The following is a 15706-nucleotide window of genomic DNA, read 5'->3' as shown; positions in this document are numbered from 1 at the left end:
AAAGCGGCGGCGCGCTTAGCCGAGTTCGATTCCCGTCCACGGAGTTGACGGTGGCCACGTGGTTACGACTCCATGCGTTGTGCACGCGTCATTTGCGGACAGTGCAGCCACACGGAAAGCTTTTTTTGGTCAACCGTATAAATGTACTGTCCGTATATGCGGTGCTTAATTTCAGCCAGAACAGGCGTTCTATTCCTGAATTGTTCTGCCATTCCACCGTCTAAAAATGTTTTATGCCTATTCATAGGAAGAGAAAAGCAATCATTAAACTCGTAACATGCCCGCTGTAAAGTATTCGCTCGCTCGACTCTTCGAGGGACGAGGAGGAACCACGGAGGGTGAGCCGGTGCCAACAATTGCCCAAGATCTGTCGTCCTCTATGAAAGCATTAGGAGTCTATTTAATGAATGGGGATACGTGTGGGAGGAAACCGGAGCACCTGGAGAAAACCCACGCAAGGCGAGGGGAGCCCGATGGAGTCCACCGCCTTCTGGCAAGCCAGGGTTTTGTTTGCGCCTATGATTTACCAACCATCGCTGCTTCCACAGTGCTGGATTAAGAGGCCACGTGCAACGCCACCACCAACCGCCCAGCTTAAGTATATCCGTGCAATAATATCGGATCATTGTGGATGGTTTTGAGGGTGCATTTGTGAATATTCATCTTCGTCCACTCCCGCACAGAGAGGCATGTTTGGTGTGCACTTTGAGAATAGACGCCTCGACCAATCACGCCGCACGGGGAGGCTTGTTTTGGGTGCACTTTGAGAATAGACGCCTCGACCAATCACGCCGCACCCAGAGACGTGTTTGGGGTGCACTTTGCGAATAGGGGCCGTCCATAAATGACGTCATGCACCTGGGGGGGGTTTGAGAAATGTGACGTCACATCAAAATGTGCAACTTTAAATAAATATTGAATTGCTATAACAACACTAATTGTTATAACGACACTCCTACAACATCAGAGTTCATCGCCATATTAAATACGCACTACAATGACAATAGTTTAAAGCGGTTTGAAGCATGTTTTATTTTCAAAATGTAAATATGGTTTTGGGAGGGGGTCAGAGCTTTGTGACGTCATTTGAGGGGAGGGGGGGGTCTGACTTTTTCTGACGCCGTGTGACGAGGGGGTGGGGGGGTCAAAAATCGTCCAAAATTGCGTGACGTCATTTATGGACGGCCCCATAGACGCCTTCCGGCCGGGTGGGGGCTGTGGGGGCGATGGGATTCAGAGGGGGTGGGGGCTGTGGGGGGTGGGGGCTGTGGGGGGTGGGGGCGGTGAGGGGGGTGGGGGCTGTGGGGGGTGGGGGCGGTGAGGGGGGTGGGGGCGGTGGGGTTCGGATGGGGTGGGGGGGTGGTGAGGGGGGTGGGGGGGTGGTGAGGGGGGTGGGGGCTCTGGGGGGGGTGGGGGCGGTGAGGGGGGTGGGGGCGGTGGGGAGGGGGTGGGGGCTGTGGGGGGGGGCGTGGCTTTGGGCTGCACTTTGAGAAAGTGCCCCCTCGTGGTCGGCGTCACCGCCAGGGAGGGCCGCGCTGTGCATTGTGGGTTGAGCCGCCCAGGTTGATCTACGGGGCTCTCGGGGTGGCAGCACGGAGCCAGGACCCCCCCCCGGTCCTTGGGTGACCCCCTCGCTGGAGTCCCCGTGGCGAGACCCCAGCGGTGGGTCCCCTTTGCTCGTCCCCTGCACGGCCCCGCGATGCGGTGAGTGACGCTGGTTGATGATGGTGAGGGTGAGGGTGATGGTGGTGGTGGTGAGGGTGATGATGGTGATGGTGGTGATGGTGGTGATGATGATGATGGTGGTGATGGTGGTGAGGGTGATGGTGGTGATGAGGGTGATGGTGGTGAGGGTGATGGTGGTGAGGGTGATGGTGGTGAGGGTGATGGTGGTGAGGGTGATGGTGGTGAGGGTGATGGTGGTGAGGGTGATGGTGGTGAGGGTGATGGTAGTGAGGGTGGTGAGGGTGATGGTGGTGGTGATGTGATGGTGGTGGTGGTGATGGTGGTGAGGGTGATGGTGGTGGTGGTGATGGTCGTGAGGGTGATGATGGTGGTGAGGGTGATGGTGATGGTGGTGAGGGTGATGGTGAGGATGATGGTGGTGGTGATGGTGGTGGTGATGTGATGGTGATGGTGGTGAGGGTGATGGTGGTGGTGGTGATGGTCGTGAGGGTGGTGATGGTGGTGGTGATGATGGCCGGCGCCTCTGTCATTAAAATCACGAACTCCCATCAACACCATCCGCTGCTGCAGCAACATCATCATCATCTTCATCGTTGGGGAGCGTAAACGCGTCGCCACGCACACATCATTGTGTGTACACGGCGGACACTGTTCTCATGGTGTGCACGCCAACATTGCCAATGCCGTCAATGTTATTGTGTTGTCGTGTACAGTGCGAGTGTGCGCACAATTACAATAATGGTCGCTGTAGATGCGGAATCTGACAGATGCTTTGCGATTACGTTTGTATAGCTGTACGCATCGGCATAATTATGAATAACACGAGATGATGATCATCATCTGAGGGATGCATCGGTCACCACCACCACGTATTGCCAAGCACACAAGCCGACATTGTGTGTATTCCACGTGCACTGTCCATGTATCATCCTCTTCACCATCATCACCATCAGCACCATCATCATCATCGCTGTTGTCCATCGCATCGTCAATCGGCCGATGCACAATCGTCGTCTTTGACGGCACCGTGGTCATGTTTCAGTATCCACCCCCCCCCCCCCGTGACTGCACCATCAGCAGCAGTGTGTGTGTGTGTACGTCGGGATTGTGTTGATTGCAAGGCAGCAACAACAACAACACATTTAATAACAAAGAGCACCTATGAAGGTGGTGGCCAACACCCGCGCCCGGCCGCCTTTGTCTCCCCTCGCTGCGGCGGATGTTTACACTCCCGCAGCGAGGTAGTCATTTGAGGCCGAGTCGACCTAGGGGGAGGCCGCGGGCAGGAATGGAACTTCGCGGCGCAGTGCGCTAACCGCTGCGCCACCGCTCCCCGCACAGACACACACATGGAGGGTGGAGATGTTCGCACGCTGTTGTGTTGTTGTCTTGTGTTGTTGTCTTGTGTGTATGGTTGTTGTTGTGCACACACAGCGGCATAATTATAAATGCACAAGCATCGTTATGAATAACCTTAATTACCTAACAATCATGTTGATCACCTAAAGAAGAACGCCAAGCTCGCCACCATACTTTTGAATACATCAGCATAATTATGAATTCAATATCATAATGATGATCATGTATTCATCATGATCATCATTATGGATAAAGGCATCAGTGTTGTGTTATGGTTAGCGGTGAACTCCCCCCCCCCCCCCCCCCCCCCCCCGGTAACCATAACCTCGTCTGAGGTTGTGTCCGCTGTTGTGTGTTCTTTATGAAGGGCGTCTTTCATTATGGAACTCGTTACACGAACAGAATCGTGTCATCATCATCATCACCTTGTGGTTGTGGTGTTGAGCGGTGTCGATGATGATGGTGGTGGTGGTGGATCTGTGTCCGAGTTGTTATGTCTCTCTGGTGTCCGTCGTGATGGCGTTGTCTTCGTGATCTCTTGTGTAGCGTCTGTGTATTTGCCCTGTGGTGTAGGTGGCATTGTGTGCGCTTTTGTGCCGTGCCTCTGGCAATGTCTGGGTCCACCTTTATGTATCCGGGTATTGTGTGCGTGTCGTCTCGTGTTGTGTGGTACTGTCTTTGATTTGTGTTGTGTTCCTGACATTGTGTCTGTCGTTGTCTGTTCCGTGTTGCCTCGTGTGGTGTGTGCGTGTCATTGTTTGTGTCTTGCTGTTATATAGTGGCGTGACTAGGATTGTGTCTGTGCTGTGTATCTTGTGCTTGTGCGGTTCGCTGGTGTTGTTCCTCTGTTGTGTCTGCGGTGTTGTTGTGTGTCTATGACGTGTCTGATGTCTGTTGTGTTGTCTTTGTGTGTTCTGTCGTGCATGTGTTGCGCCAGGGATGTTTTCCATCACGTTTGTGACATTGTATATACTGTATGGTCTTGTGTCCATGGTGTTATTTATAGCCGTGCTGTCCAATCATTTAAGTAGATCACCAATTATCGGATCGTTTAATTAACTAATCCCACATACCCATTGTGTGCCGCTGGACGGGAGGTGAAGGGTGGAGACCGATGGCGTAATTTGCATAATCAGCTGCTTCACATTGGGCGTGGCTTGTAGAGGCTTCCCCACCTTCGGGATGGAGGCTGCCAGGGTGGTCACCAGCTTGAATCGACTAAGTCCCAGCTCTAGCGTTATGTCATTGCCGTATCTGTGATCTCGTGTTTCAAGTACCATTGTGTTGTGTTGTCTGTGGTGTCGAGATGTATGTCTGTAATGTGTCTGTGGTTTTGTGTTGGTGTGTTATGCCGGCGTTATTGTTTATTTTATGTCTGTGTTGTGTCTGTGGGTTTGTGTGCATGTGGTGATGTTGCCTGCGGTCTTGTGTGTTATGTTGTTATTCCTGCATCGTTGCATTATCTGTGGTGTCAGTCATCTTTGTGTTACGTTGCGTCTGTTGTGGTGTTTAACTTTTGCATCTGTGTCAGCCTTGATCAGCCGATTGCCTCTGGGTCGTGTGTTGTTGTTGTTGTGCATTGCGTGCTGCCGGGTGTTGTGTTGCTCTGCGTGTAGTTTCTATGCTGCTGCTGCTGCTTGCCTCACTGCGTGCGAACACTTGAGCCTCTTTGGTGTCCTGAGGTCATCCGATGGCGGAATGTGATGTGGGCATTGTCAGTGTGAGAGCCCAGTGTGACTCATTCATCCCTGAGGACACTGATAATGTGGCAGTGGCGTATACTGCAGATGCTATAAAAGATGTGGGCGAATCATCATCGTCATCATCATTCTCATCATTTGTATAATCGGGAAGTGGCGTTTAACCGACGGGCGACTGCAATTCTCGGATAGAGAGGGGCCTCGGCGCTCGAGCTCGCAATCGGAAGGTCGCGAGTTCGAATCCTTGGTTTGTGGGGGTTAACTCGGCCCATCATCGCTTCCAAGTCGATAAAATGAGTATCACAGGAAGTCAACAATGGTTGACATGGTTTTACTCGGCACTGCCATTGGGATGTGTAATTTCCACCCTTGGCCCCAGAACTGTAAACAGGAGGTGAGTGCACCGATGCCTCAGCAGGAAATCACGTGGTGGACTTTCTGACCTTTCTCGATAAGAGAGGAAAAATGCTCGTAAAATTAAATACCAGCCGTGTCGGAGGTACTGGGGCGAACTGACTCCTTCGTCCATGCGGGGATGGTGAGAGCGCGTGCACTTTTGTGTGAATGTCGGACCTTTCAAATAATCCATAAAGTGAGCCGTCCTTGATTAAACTATAGAAATTTACCTTTAAAATGAGGCCCAATATGTTATACTCGATTATAAAAAAACTCAACACATTTGTCAACAACACTGATGAGACCTGAAAAGGAAAAAAATATATATAATATAATCGACGTTTTGAGCAATGGACCTTCTTCAAAGCACTTAAATGCTAACTCTATCTCCACGTGAGCCATGTCCTTTCTCAAAGCCTTTGGAAATCCTAGCCTTTCTTCCACGTAGCTCTCTCCATGATATTTTCTCAAGAACTCTCCATCGGATACTCTCAGTTGCATCCAGTTGTTCACTTTGCTCACCCAACGTCACTCGCCGTCTTCCCCAGCTTCTTGCTGTACCTCTACAATGTTCCCAGTCACAAACCCCTATTTATATTCATTCTCTTGTTTTTGCATTGCATGCCCAAGACATTTATAACTTTGCCTTTGCCTAATTATGCTTGTAAAAGTTATTGTTGTGTACATTGCTGCGGCCGCCAACAGAATCATGTTACTCGTCTAGTCTCTGTCCGTTGAATTTTTAGCATCCTTCTGGGAAAAAACCACACGTTTCTTGTTGCTTCCAGTTTGCTCTGCAAGTGTCTTTGTAATTGTGCAGGATCATTTGAAAGGTCAACTGTGAGGTCACCTCCTCCTCTGTGGAACTGCCCAAGCGTGACCTGTTCACCTGCGGGCTGCGCTAAGTGGTTGTGTCACGCGCGGATGCCCAGCGCGCCCTGTCTGACCAAACGCGTCAATCATCCCATCGCCAAGGAGTCCCGTTCATTATTAATTAACGCCACTGTGCCCATCGCCATCGGCAGCCGGCACTGCCCCGTTTGGTAATTGGATGTTTGTCTCCTCGAACAATTGGACGATGAACACACAGAGGCGGCACTTGCTGCCAACAAACCGCTAGCCGCGCCAGAGGCTGACGAGGTGAGGGTCAACCTTGTGACCTTGTGTCTCATGTTCCCACGTGTGTTGTTTTTGTTGTTACAACTTGTTTCCCCGTGTGTTGTGGTTGCCACTCCCCCGCCCCCCCCCCCCCCCCCATGTGTTGTGGTTGCCACTCCCCCGCCCACCCCCCCCCCATGTGTTGTGGTTGCCACAGTTCTCACATGTCCCAGGGTGGCCCCAGGGTGGCACGCTGAGGCGTGGCGGGGGAGATGGCCGCTCGGCCGGTGCCCTGGTGGGTGACGTGGCTCCACGGGTTTCCCCACCTCGACTTCAGTCTGCGGCCCGTGGACTCCACCTTCGCCCCCGACGACCCCGCCTACCAGCAGGTAGCCGCCTGCCCTTCCACGAGCATTCAACGAGCCACCCTAACTGCAGATGCTCGTCCTCGCTTGCAGGTGCCGACGTGCCTATTGCGAGCCAAAGAAATCTAACAAGAGTGATTTCTTGCTCAGATGACCATTGCGGCTGTGCTCATCACCTGTTTGCAGCCCATACATAGCCAGTGGAGGCAAATTCCACACTGGTATGGCGAGGGTGATGCTGTTCATAGAACAGCCACCGTTAACTCCCCCACAAAACTGTAGCTATTTTATTAACCCCTGGAAGGATAATGGGCCGAGTCGACCCCCCCCTAACCAAAATGTTAACTCTCTACCTTCCGATTGCCAGCCGCTATGCTCTACCGCTGAGCCAATTGGCCAGGATCACCAGTGTTTTAACGCGGCGTGACAGGCGGACGTGACGGGCCCGCCTGTCGTCCAGGGCATTGGAGACGAGGGTTGGTGGATCGCGCAGACATTCGTGAAGCTCCCAAACGCGCGCCGGGCTGTGTGGGTTCGCGGACCCGTGTGCGTGTGCGCGCATGCGCGGAGCTTTCGGGCGTCATCCGCTCGTGTAACCTGTTGGGTATTTTCCGCGTTCTCCTGTTTGCCCCAAAACGCGAAGGGATCGGTCGCACATCCCGATGTTGATATTCCAGGTATTATTGTTGTCACCTCCCGTCCAGTCAATGAAAACAGTCTTCGTCCCAGCTTAGCCACCTGCTTGTTTTCTGTCGCAAGCTCGCCTATTGGTGAGCGTTAGCTGCCAACCCTCAGCGCCAGCCCTCTGTGCCTACCTGATCATGCCAGCCCACAGGTGGGAGTTGTGTTGGATATCAACAACAATAATCACTTGTTATTGTTTCTTTAAAAACACAGACATTAAGCTTCTTTACCCAGCAAAGCCTCACTGAGTCTCAATAATTTTTCAGAGGGTGTCCTGCCAAGTTTTTCGCAGTAGGTGGTGGGGGGGGGGTGCAGTGTTGCTGCTGTGTCAACTCAATTGAGTAATTTGGAGGTAAAAATTTCAGTTCTGAAACGCCAGTTGCGTTGTAGGTTCTGGGGGTGTTTATTTTGTTTTGCTGTGGGAGGAAGCCGGAGAACCCAGAGGTAACCCATGCAAAATAGCGGGAGAACATACTAACCTGATACACTATCACTCCCAAGCTCAAGATCCGCCTTATAGCCTAAACAGACTTTGGGTGCAAGTGCTGTTAGCAAGCACCTATGAAGGCCAGCAAGGGCATGCGAGAGGGTGGGTGGGTGGCCGGCACAATACCCGGCCACCTTTGTCACCCAAGTGGCAATGTCTACACATTGCGCTAGGTACTAATTTGAGTCTGAGTCTACTTAAGGGAGGCCCAGGACCGGTTCAGATAATCGTCACTGGTGTTGGTGGCCGTGAGCAGGCATCAATCTTGGGTCGCTGGGTTCGTAGCGCAATGCGCTAACCACTGCGCCACCGCTCCCCATACCGTTGCTCGCTCGCACACTAACACTCACACTTGCAGAACAGAGAGAGAATGTGCAAACTCCACACAGAAAGGTTCCCGGAGTTGGGAGTTGAACCCAGGCCCCTTCTTGCTGTTAGGACACAAGTGTTACTTCCATGCCACCCTGCCTCTCAAAAGCAAAAACGACAGTTGTATCTTTAAACAAAAAAAGCTATTTGCTTTCACGTCGCAGATAAAATATCGTAACAATGGCTGCGCTCGATCTCCAGTCGTTGCACGGACTGTGCGTTTACTATCCCGAGGGAAGGTGTGCAGCAGTCTTGTCTCCTTTTCTCCTTTAAGCCGCTTTGTCGTTTCAAAAAAACATCCTGCTCAAGAATAAAATCGCCCGTCAGTCAGCATTCCGATGACGGTACTTTATGTCCGCGAGTTAAGAATGTAAATTTGTAATCGGTAGGAGACACAATCGGTGTCAAGTCGAGCCGATTGGGCCCCAGCGACATGACGGGCTGCTGTCCTAATGTGTGCCAAGAGTCATGCGCGTCCTTGTACAGACGGAAGCCTGTGGTCTATCACACGGAGCGCGGTGGAGGGATGCGGAAATGATGGTGGGCAATCGGTGGCAGTTTGACCAAACCGCAGCCGCCAATTTCTACTTCCTCCCGGATCGCTCGGCCGAAATGGGGGCGCGGCGTGTTTTGTGGGTATTTTTTTTCTTTGAGCCCAACTGAATCGCATCGTCGGGCTCTGAGCCAGGAGCCCGCCGGCATTCGCACAAGAGAATCGTCAATGCGGTGTCCATTAAGAAAGCGCTCCATCGCGCTTAATTTGGCCCCGGACGAGCTCACGGCAGTCACAGTTTTGTGTCCGCCGTTTCCACGGAGCTTCTGCAAAGAGATTATTTTTCCCCCCCCTCTCTCTCTTTCCTTCTCTCTGCGGAGAAGGCATCCGTCCACGCATTGATTAGAAAAAAAACGCAGCCACCGTGTGGGAGTTACTGGCGTTCCTGTTCGGCGGGCGAAAAACACTCTCCGTTGGAGTGAGTGCAGCCGTCTTGAGAGCGTCACCGCCGCCGCCACCAATCGTAAATTCTCCGCAAAGATTACAGGCCCCTGCGCCATGGTCGGTCGATGCGTGATTATCCGACCTGCGAGCTGAAGAGTTTACGCGGTTTAAGTGCGCCTGGGGGGAGGAGGAGAAGGAGAAGATGGAGGAGCCGCCGCCACCCCCCATACCACGGAGGCTGCCGTGGCGGCACGCACGCCTGTGGACGCTCGCTACAGAGTCGAGGTCGTTTCTGGGGGGTGAACCACCGTCGGCTCTCTTTCACCATCGCCTCCGGGAGGCTGAAGTCCTGGTGCGCAGTTCCACAATTGAAGCGATCTTTCTCATGCATAATGAGGTGGGGGGAGGGGTCACTTGAAGGTATTTATTGTCTCTGAACAAACGTGGCTTAGTTGGACTCATCCACCCGTCGCTGCCATCCAAGCGCTGACGAAAAAAGTCGGTTGGTCCGAGCACGTCCGACGCAACGGCATTTGTCAATGATTTCTGTACGAATTACCATCGTGGAGGGGTTAACGTACACGAGCATAACAAGTGTCACTTCATATTCATACCAATATATTGCGTGCAATCTGGGGACGGCCGGGCGCTTGGCAGCGGGGGGAGGTCTCTGCGCTGCTCTGCCGCGCACACTCCCACGGAACGTTCGTCACAGTCGTGCCCTCAAGCTGTTTAGCGGTGGTGGCGGCGGCGGCGATTGCGCCAGTTTTCTTTTCGCCAAATTACCTCGTTCACTGCCTCTCGCTGCCGGCAAGTCATTGTGCGTGCGAGCCGCGTGCGTGTTTCTACGCGAACCCGCGCGCGCAACCATCATTCCTGCTTGCCCATTGCAATTACGTAATTGCTCCAGAAACTTTTGCCGAAAAGCATCGCGACCTCATCGTGGAATAATGAGATTGGCTCCAACGCGTCCCGTTGTACCGTTTTTTTTCTTTTAACTTAAAAAAAATGCTAATCCCCCAGTACCACCGCCACTGCTGCCGTCTCCTCTGACCACTGGTCCTGCAGCCGTGGCTTTTCCCGCTCGTCTAATGGGGGTCGATTGATTTCAAGGATCGATCGGCTCGCGGCCGCACGGGGAGGAGGAAAGGAAGCCTTTCCTTTAGAGAGACTTTCGTTTTAGGGAACAACACTGGCGCTCCGTTGCACCTGTGGGAGCCACGTCCAAAACTAACGAACAGCCCCATCACCCTCGGCTCTCGCGGCAGTGGCTCTGTGCGTGCGATATTTTTTTCCGTCCGGCATGTGATTTTTTTTCCATGCCCCCACCACCAACCCCCCCTCCCCCCCCCCCCCCGTTTGACTTGTTTAATTTGTTGCCAGAGTCGTAATTTTCGTTGAACGTTGCTACGTCCTCCCCGCGTCTTCGCGTTGACGTGCTCTCGTTAAATAATTACTCTGCAGCGAATCAATATCGTAGTCACTGGAATCGTGGGTATTAACGAGGGTGGCGAGCGGGTGCGTGGGGCTGGTTAATCGACCGTGAAATCGGCGGCCCGTGTCCTCGCCAAATTGCACCGGTGGGGAGAGGGCGGCGGGGTGGGAGATGAGCTCGTGCTTTTTGCTGACTCGAGGCCTCCTGAGTGGGAGTGGGAGCTGCGGTGGCTAGGAGATGTTAACTACCTCGCCTGGTATGCAGGAGGTCGTGGGTTGAGATCGCGACCCTGACGCACGCTGCTGCATATTTGGAGTTTGCGAGTCTCGCTGTCTCCCTCCCTGTGGTCGCGTGGATTTGTTTTTATCTCCGGGGCCTTTGGTTTTTCATGCCCCATTTAGAATCGACGTGCGTGAAGAGTGTTTGGCTGCTGTGCGTTTCCACGTGAAAAGCCGTTTTGTTGAGCTGTAACTAGTGGCCAGGCCGCTTCTGAAAATTAACTGAGAGCTTAGTGGGCTTTACCTGATAAAATAAAAATGGTAAAATGTTAGTAATTTTTTTGTGATTTTCTTACTTTCCCTATAATTTTCACTCCTATCGTTGTTGTTGTATTGTTTGTTGTTGTAACTTTATGACTCACCCCTACTGGGCTTCTGTGAAAAAGAGCTTAAAAGCTCATCGGATTTCTCCAGGGTAAATAAAGATTCTGATTCTGGGCTGAAATGATCAAGCGACCTTCGCCGATTCACGTTTTTCCTGCCAATCGCTGTCGCTTCATTGCTCCGAGCGTGCGCCGTGAACTCACCGCTGCCTCCACCCTGCCTGCCTGTGCCCCCTCCTGCCCCCACCCCACCCCCTCCTCCCACAGTCCTTGGCATTCCTGGCCGGAATCGTGGGCGCCTGCCTGACCTTTAACCTCCTGGTGGTGGCCATCTACTTCCTGTGCCGCTGCTGCCGACGGTCGCTGCACCGCGATGGCGCGGAGCTCAAGCGCGGGCGCTCGCGCTGCGCCGTGTGGGTCGTCGTGTGCGCGGCGCTCATGTGCAGGTGCGGTGGGGTGGGGAGTTGGGGGGAGTGGGGGGAGGGGGGCGACGAGATTGAAGCTAACGAGGTGGGGGCAGAGCGACAAGTGGGGGGGGGGGGACAAGGTGGGGACGGAGCGACAAGGGAGAGGATAATGACGTGGGGGACAGCGATGAGGGGGAGGATAATGAGGTGGGGGCGGAGTGGTCCCCACTGTTGGCGTGACTCCTCGCCGTGGCTTGTTGCAGCGCGGCGATTGGCGTTGGTTTCTACGGCAACAGCGAGACGGACGACGGCGTGGAGCGTTGCCTCGAGGGCCTGCAGAGCACCCGCGAAACCATCGACACCGCCACCACGCTGGTGCACCGCCAGCACCAACACCACTCCACCGGCACCACCATAGGCACCACCGCCGAACTCGCCATGAGCACATGTCTCTGGTGATGTCATCGTCCTCCTATCACCACCAGCGTTATCATCGGCCCGCCATCACCACCATCAGCGCCATTGTCCTATCATCATCATCATCATCATCACCACCATCGGCCACCCAAACTGGAAGGACACCGCTCCACTCATCCTATTCCGGAACCTCTCCTGTGTCCCCAACTGTAAGGGTTCACGGGATCCCCCGCTAGCCCCAGCAACTCGTGCACCTTGACCCTTATCCCCCTTTACACCCTGACCCCCCCGCCTCGTTCCCTAGGTGGGCAACACCCTCACCTCCCTGCGGGACGAGGTCACCCCTGACCTGCTGTCCCTAGAGAAGGCGTACGCCAAGCGTGCAGAGTTCCTACGCCTCGTCAGACAGGCGCGCGTCCACCTGGGCACCCTGACGAGCCGGCTGGACGCCCTGCTGCCCCTGTGGAGGGACCCCTCGGGCCAGGGGGGCAGCACCTTGAGCTGGCTGCAGGAGCAGCTGACCATTGTCGAGTTCTACCGGTCAGTGGCCGCTGCGCCCCGGGTAAACCCAGAACACGCGGCTCTACCCTGGGCCGTGCATCTCCTGAGGGCTCTTTGACATTCGCGAGAGAGAGAGAATAAATAAATTAAACGTTCTACAGTTTTTGCACCACGTTGACCTTCCTGCATCAGGAGCGATGCAGGAAACGGATGTAGCGCCTGACCTGCGCTTTAAATGTTTGTCGTTTTGTTTTTTCTTCGCCTCGCAAAGGAACGTTAGAGCTCGCGTCAGATCGCCTCGGCGCACGCGGCCGGCGTGCGCAGCCACAAGATGATGGCCACTTCTAATCGAGACCTCTAAGACGAGGTGGTCGCCGGCGACGTGGTGCACAGCGGCAGCACGTTGGCCGCTCGTAGCCGAGGCTCGCGGTTCCAATCCGGAGGCCGCCCTGGTTATTGCTGCACGCGTAAAATAACCGTAATAATAATACTACTACCACGCCCCATCTGTGTCACTCGCAATGGACGTTAAAGATCCCCCGACGTCTATCGCAAGGGAAGGCGATCGCGGCGCGGCGCCGGGTTCCAAATTTTATCATTTCCCCCGGCAAATGACTCCCGTTTGGGATTACACACCCAGAGCAAACACCGTCGCCCCCCTCCTGGCAGGCTCATGCCAGGTCACTCTAAAGGTTTGGCGCAATTAACTTGAAACTTGAGAAGCCGCACGAGTCCTGACTCGGCCGTCGCTCTCGCTGCAGGTGGCTGGCCTACGTGCTGCTACTGTCGGTCGACCTCTTCACCTGCCTCTTGGTTCTGCTGGGGCTGGCCAAGCAGTCGCGCTGCCTCATCAACCTGTGAGTATGCAGTTGTTGGTTGCCGCTCGCTTTGGACTCCTGAACGGTTCTTCAGATCAACAAACCACAGCGGCGGCGGTGGCAACACAACATCTTTGCTAATGCCGCTCGGGTGAGCCGTGCTAAGCCTCGCTATATTTTATCAACGCAACTTTGTTAAGTCCCTTGCAATCCTATTACGCACCCGGCGTTTAGCAGCTGTAGATGTGCCGTGGGGGGGGGGGGGGTTGGGCGGGGGGTGCTGGCAGCGCGCAAAGCTGCTTGCCTCGAGGTCAGACGGTGTTACGACTCCTAGCGGCGGGGTTCGCGATTCCGGCGGTGGCACTGATGCCGGCCGTTTGTTGCCGCCGCAGGGCCGTGCTCATGGGACTGCTCATGCTCCTCGCCCACTGGTCCACGTTCGCCCTGCAGCTCGCCGGATCCGTCGTAAGTTTCGCAACCGTGGCGCGCCGCCACTTTCACCCCCGGCTCGACCGCCGCCCTGCGACGGCTCGGCAGTCGTCGTCACCGCGTGGAGCTCCGCCACGGCAGTGGGTTCGCTCGCCGACATCATTGCCGTGGCTCCGGGCAGGAAATCGTGCGGCTTATTGAACCGGTTTACCTGGCCACATCACCTGCCCAGTGGATGGGTACTCACAATTGGCGAGGTCAAATGTTACCACCACCATCATCATCATCCCCTGAACTAAGAAACAGGGATGTGGAAGGTGGTCCGAGTGACACAGCAAAAGGAAAAGCTTACTTTCCTGGACAGGGGGCAGGGGTTGGGTGGGGGGATAAGTCAGGACGCGGTGAAGCACGTGATGTGACGAGTCTGGGATCCGCTCTGCCTTGGAGATGCGTCACGCTGCGTGGGGCCGATTGTTGCTGTGGCGGCTCCACTGGGGCCCAGCCCAGGCTCCTGGTTGCCCGGGTTTACGCGTGGGCGCTGCGCGGGGGCGGCTAATTGCCACACGACCAGGACGAGCCATTCCTGCGTGAGGCTGACTCCGCCGCCGCCTTGTTATCACCGTGGGGTGTCGTTCAAACCGCGGCGACGTCGAGAGCTCCCTGGCTAGGGCGGGGATTATAAATATAAAGCGAGCACAGCGATGGTGTCGCCGGGGGTTCTATAACGGTTCACACACAACGTTGACTCGGCTTAGTGATGCACGAGAGGGCCGTGCCACGGAGAGCTGCCCGCACTGTGCTGCCTCCGCTGTCACCGCTACGCCAACCGTACTGCCCAGCGTCTGGGCACGATGACCGGGTCAAGTCCTCACGCCGATTCCATTTCCGCGTTTCTGCCCACGACGAGCGGTGGCGCCCTGTGTCTCCGCTCACGGAGGGAAGCCTTCGCGTCCGGAGCTAGCCGGTCGCTCCCGACTCCCCGTCTCGTGGCGGTGCCGGCCCCCGCGGTCGCGTGCAACGCTCCGGCAACCGCTGCGGGGCGGCAGGTTTTACAAATCGCCGCGAGGAGTCGCTCGTCACGGCCGGCAGGGCGGGGCGACGTGCTAGCCCGCGACGCCGCCCGGCAGATGTCCATTGGCGCCCACGGTCGCCGAGCGGAAGGGTTTCTTCACGCCGGCTCAAGTTAATTACCAAAGGGGGGTGGGGGCGGGAGTCCCGTCATCTGCCGTCTCCTCATCCTCGTTGCTGGGCCCGGAGGCAGGGGGGCGGCGGGGGGTGAATTCGCCTGCCGTTCAACGCCTCCTCGCACAGCGGCCGTGCGAGGAAGCTGGCCAGGGGGGAGAGAGGGAGGTGCACGAGGGAGGAGGAGCAGCAGCAGGAGAAGGATGAGGAGGAGGGGTTAATCCAAGCGAGCCACAGCTCGCGGCTTGCGAGGACGCTGCCACAATGTGACTTTGTCGTGACGGATTAGGTCAGGCGGCGGGGGTAGGTGGGCGGGTGCACGATCTTAGCCTTTCTGCAAAAGGCAAACTTCCCTTGCCCCTCTCCCCCACCACTCACCACTCGCTTCTTCCCACTCCTCAACTCCCCCACCCCCCGACCACGCTCACCACTCTTAGTTCCTAGCTCCCAACACTGGTTTCTGGCTCCTCAAGCAACACGCACTAATCCCCACTCACTCGCCACTCACTCACCACTCACTACACCCCACTTGCCACTCTCTACTCAACACTACCTTGTCCTCACTCACTCATTCACCACTCCCCATTCACTCCCCAGTCCCTGCTCGTGAGCGTTTTGCCGTGCGTTGCTGTTGTCATCTTTGTGATCGTCGTTGTTGCAGTGACCGCCAGTGCTCACACACATGCCCCCCCGTGTCACCCCCCCCCTGCCCGCCCCACCCCCCCCCCACCACCCCCAGAGCGCAAGCGACTTCTGCTTTGCACCGCGACAGTTCCTCGCCAACGTGACGCAGGCGCTCGGCACGGTGGAGCGAGGTGCGGCGACCGGGAGCCGC

At 55.5% G+C, this 15706-nt stretch overlaps 1 protein-coding gene across 2 annotated transcripts in view; it reads left to right on the top strand.

The window, feature by feature from the left end:
• The first annotated feature begins 1521 nt into the window (after nt 1-1521).
• LOC133340590 (protein tweety homolog 1-like) overlaps nt 1522-15706 on the top strand; it is a 30096-nt gene continuing 15911 nt past the window's right edge. Inside the window, exons 1-8 of one of the 2 annotated variants that reach the window (XM_061548940.1) lie at nt 1522-1704; nt 6457-6628; nt 11385-11563; nt 11788-11899; nt 12246-12481; nt 13204-13299; nt 13653-13725; nt 15611-15686. In XM_061548940.1, coding sequence (XP_061404924.1) covers nt 6512-6628; nt 11385-11563; nt 11788-11899; nt 12246-12481; nt 13204-13299; nt 13653-13725; nt 15611-15686 — 889 coding nt within the window. In that variant the 5' untranslated portion in view covers nt 1522-1704; nt 6457-6511. The remainder of the gene's footprint in view (nt 1705-6456; nt 6629-11384; nt 11564-11787; nt 11900-12245; nt 12482-13203; nt 13300-13652; nt 13726-15610; nt 15687-15706) is intronic. The other variant, XM_061548941.1, reaches the window with a different exon arrangement.

Source organism: Lethenteron reissneri, chromosome 10 (genome assembly GCF_015708825.2).
Source record: "Lethenteron reissneri isolate LAM-NWPU_2019-01 chromosome 10, ASM1570882v1, whole genome shotgun sequence".
Taxonomy (NCBI): domain Eukaryota; kingdom Metazoa; phylum Chordata; class Hyperoartia; order Petromyzontiformes; family Petromyzontidae; genus Lethenteron; species Lethenteron reissneri.
This window is presented reverse-complemented; position numbering and strand designations above follow the sequence as displayed.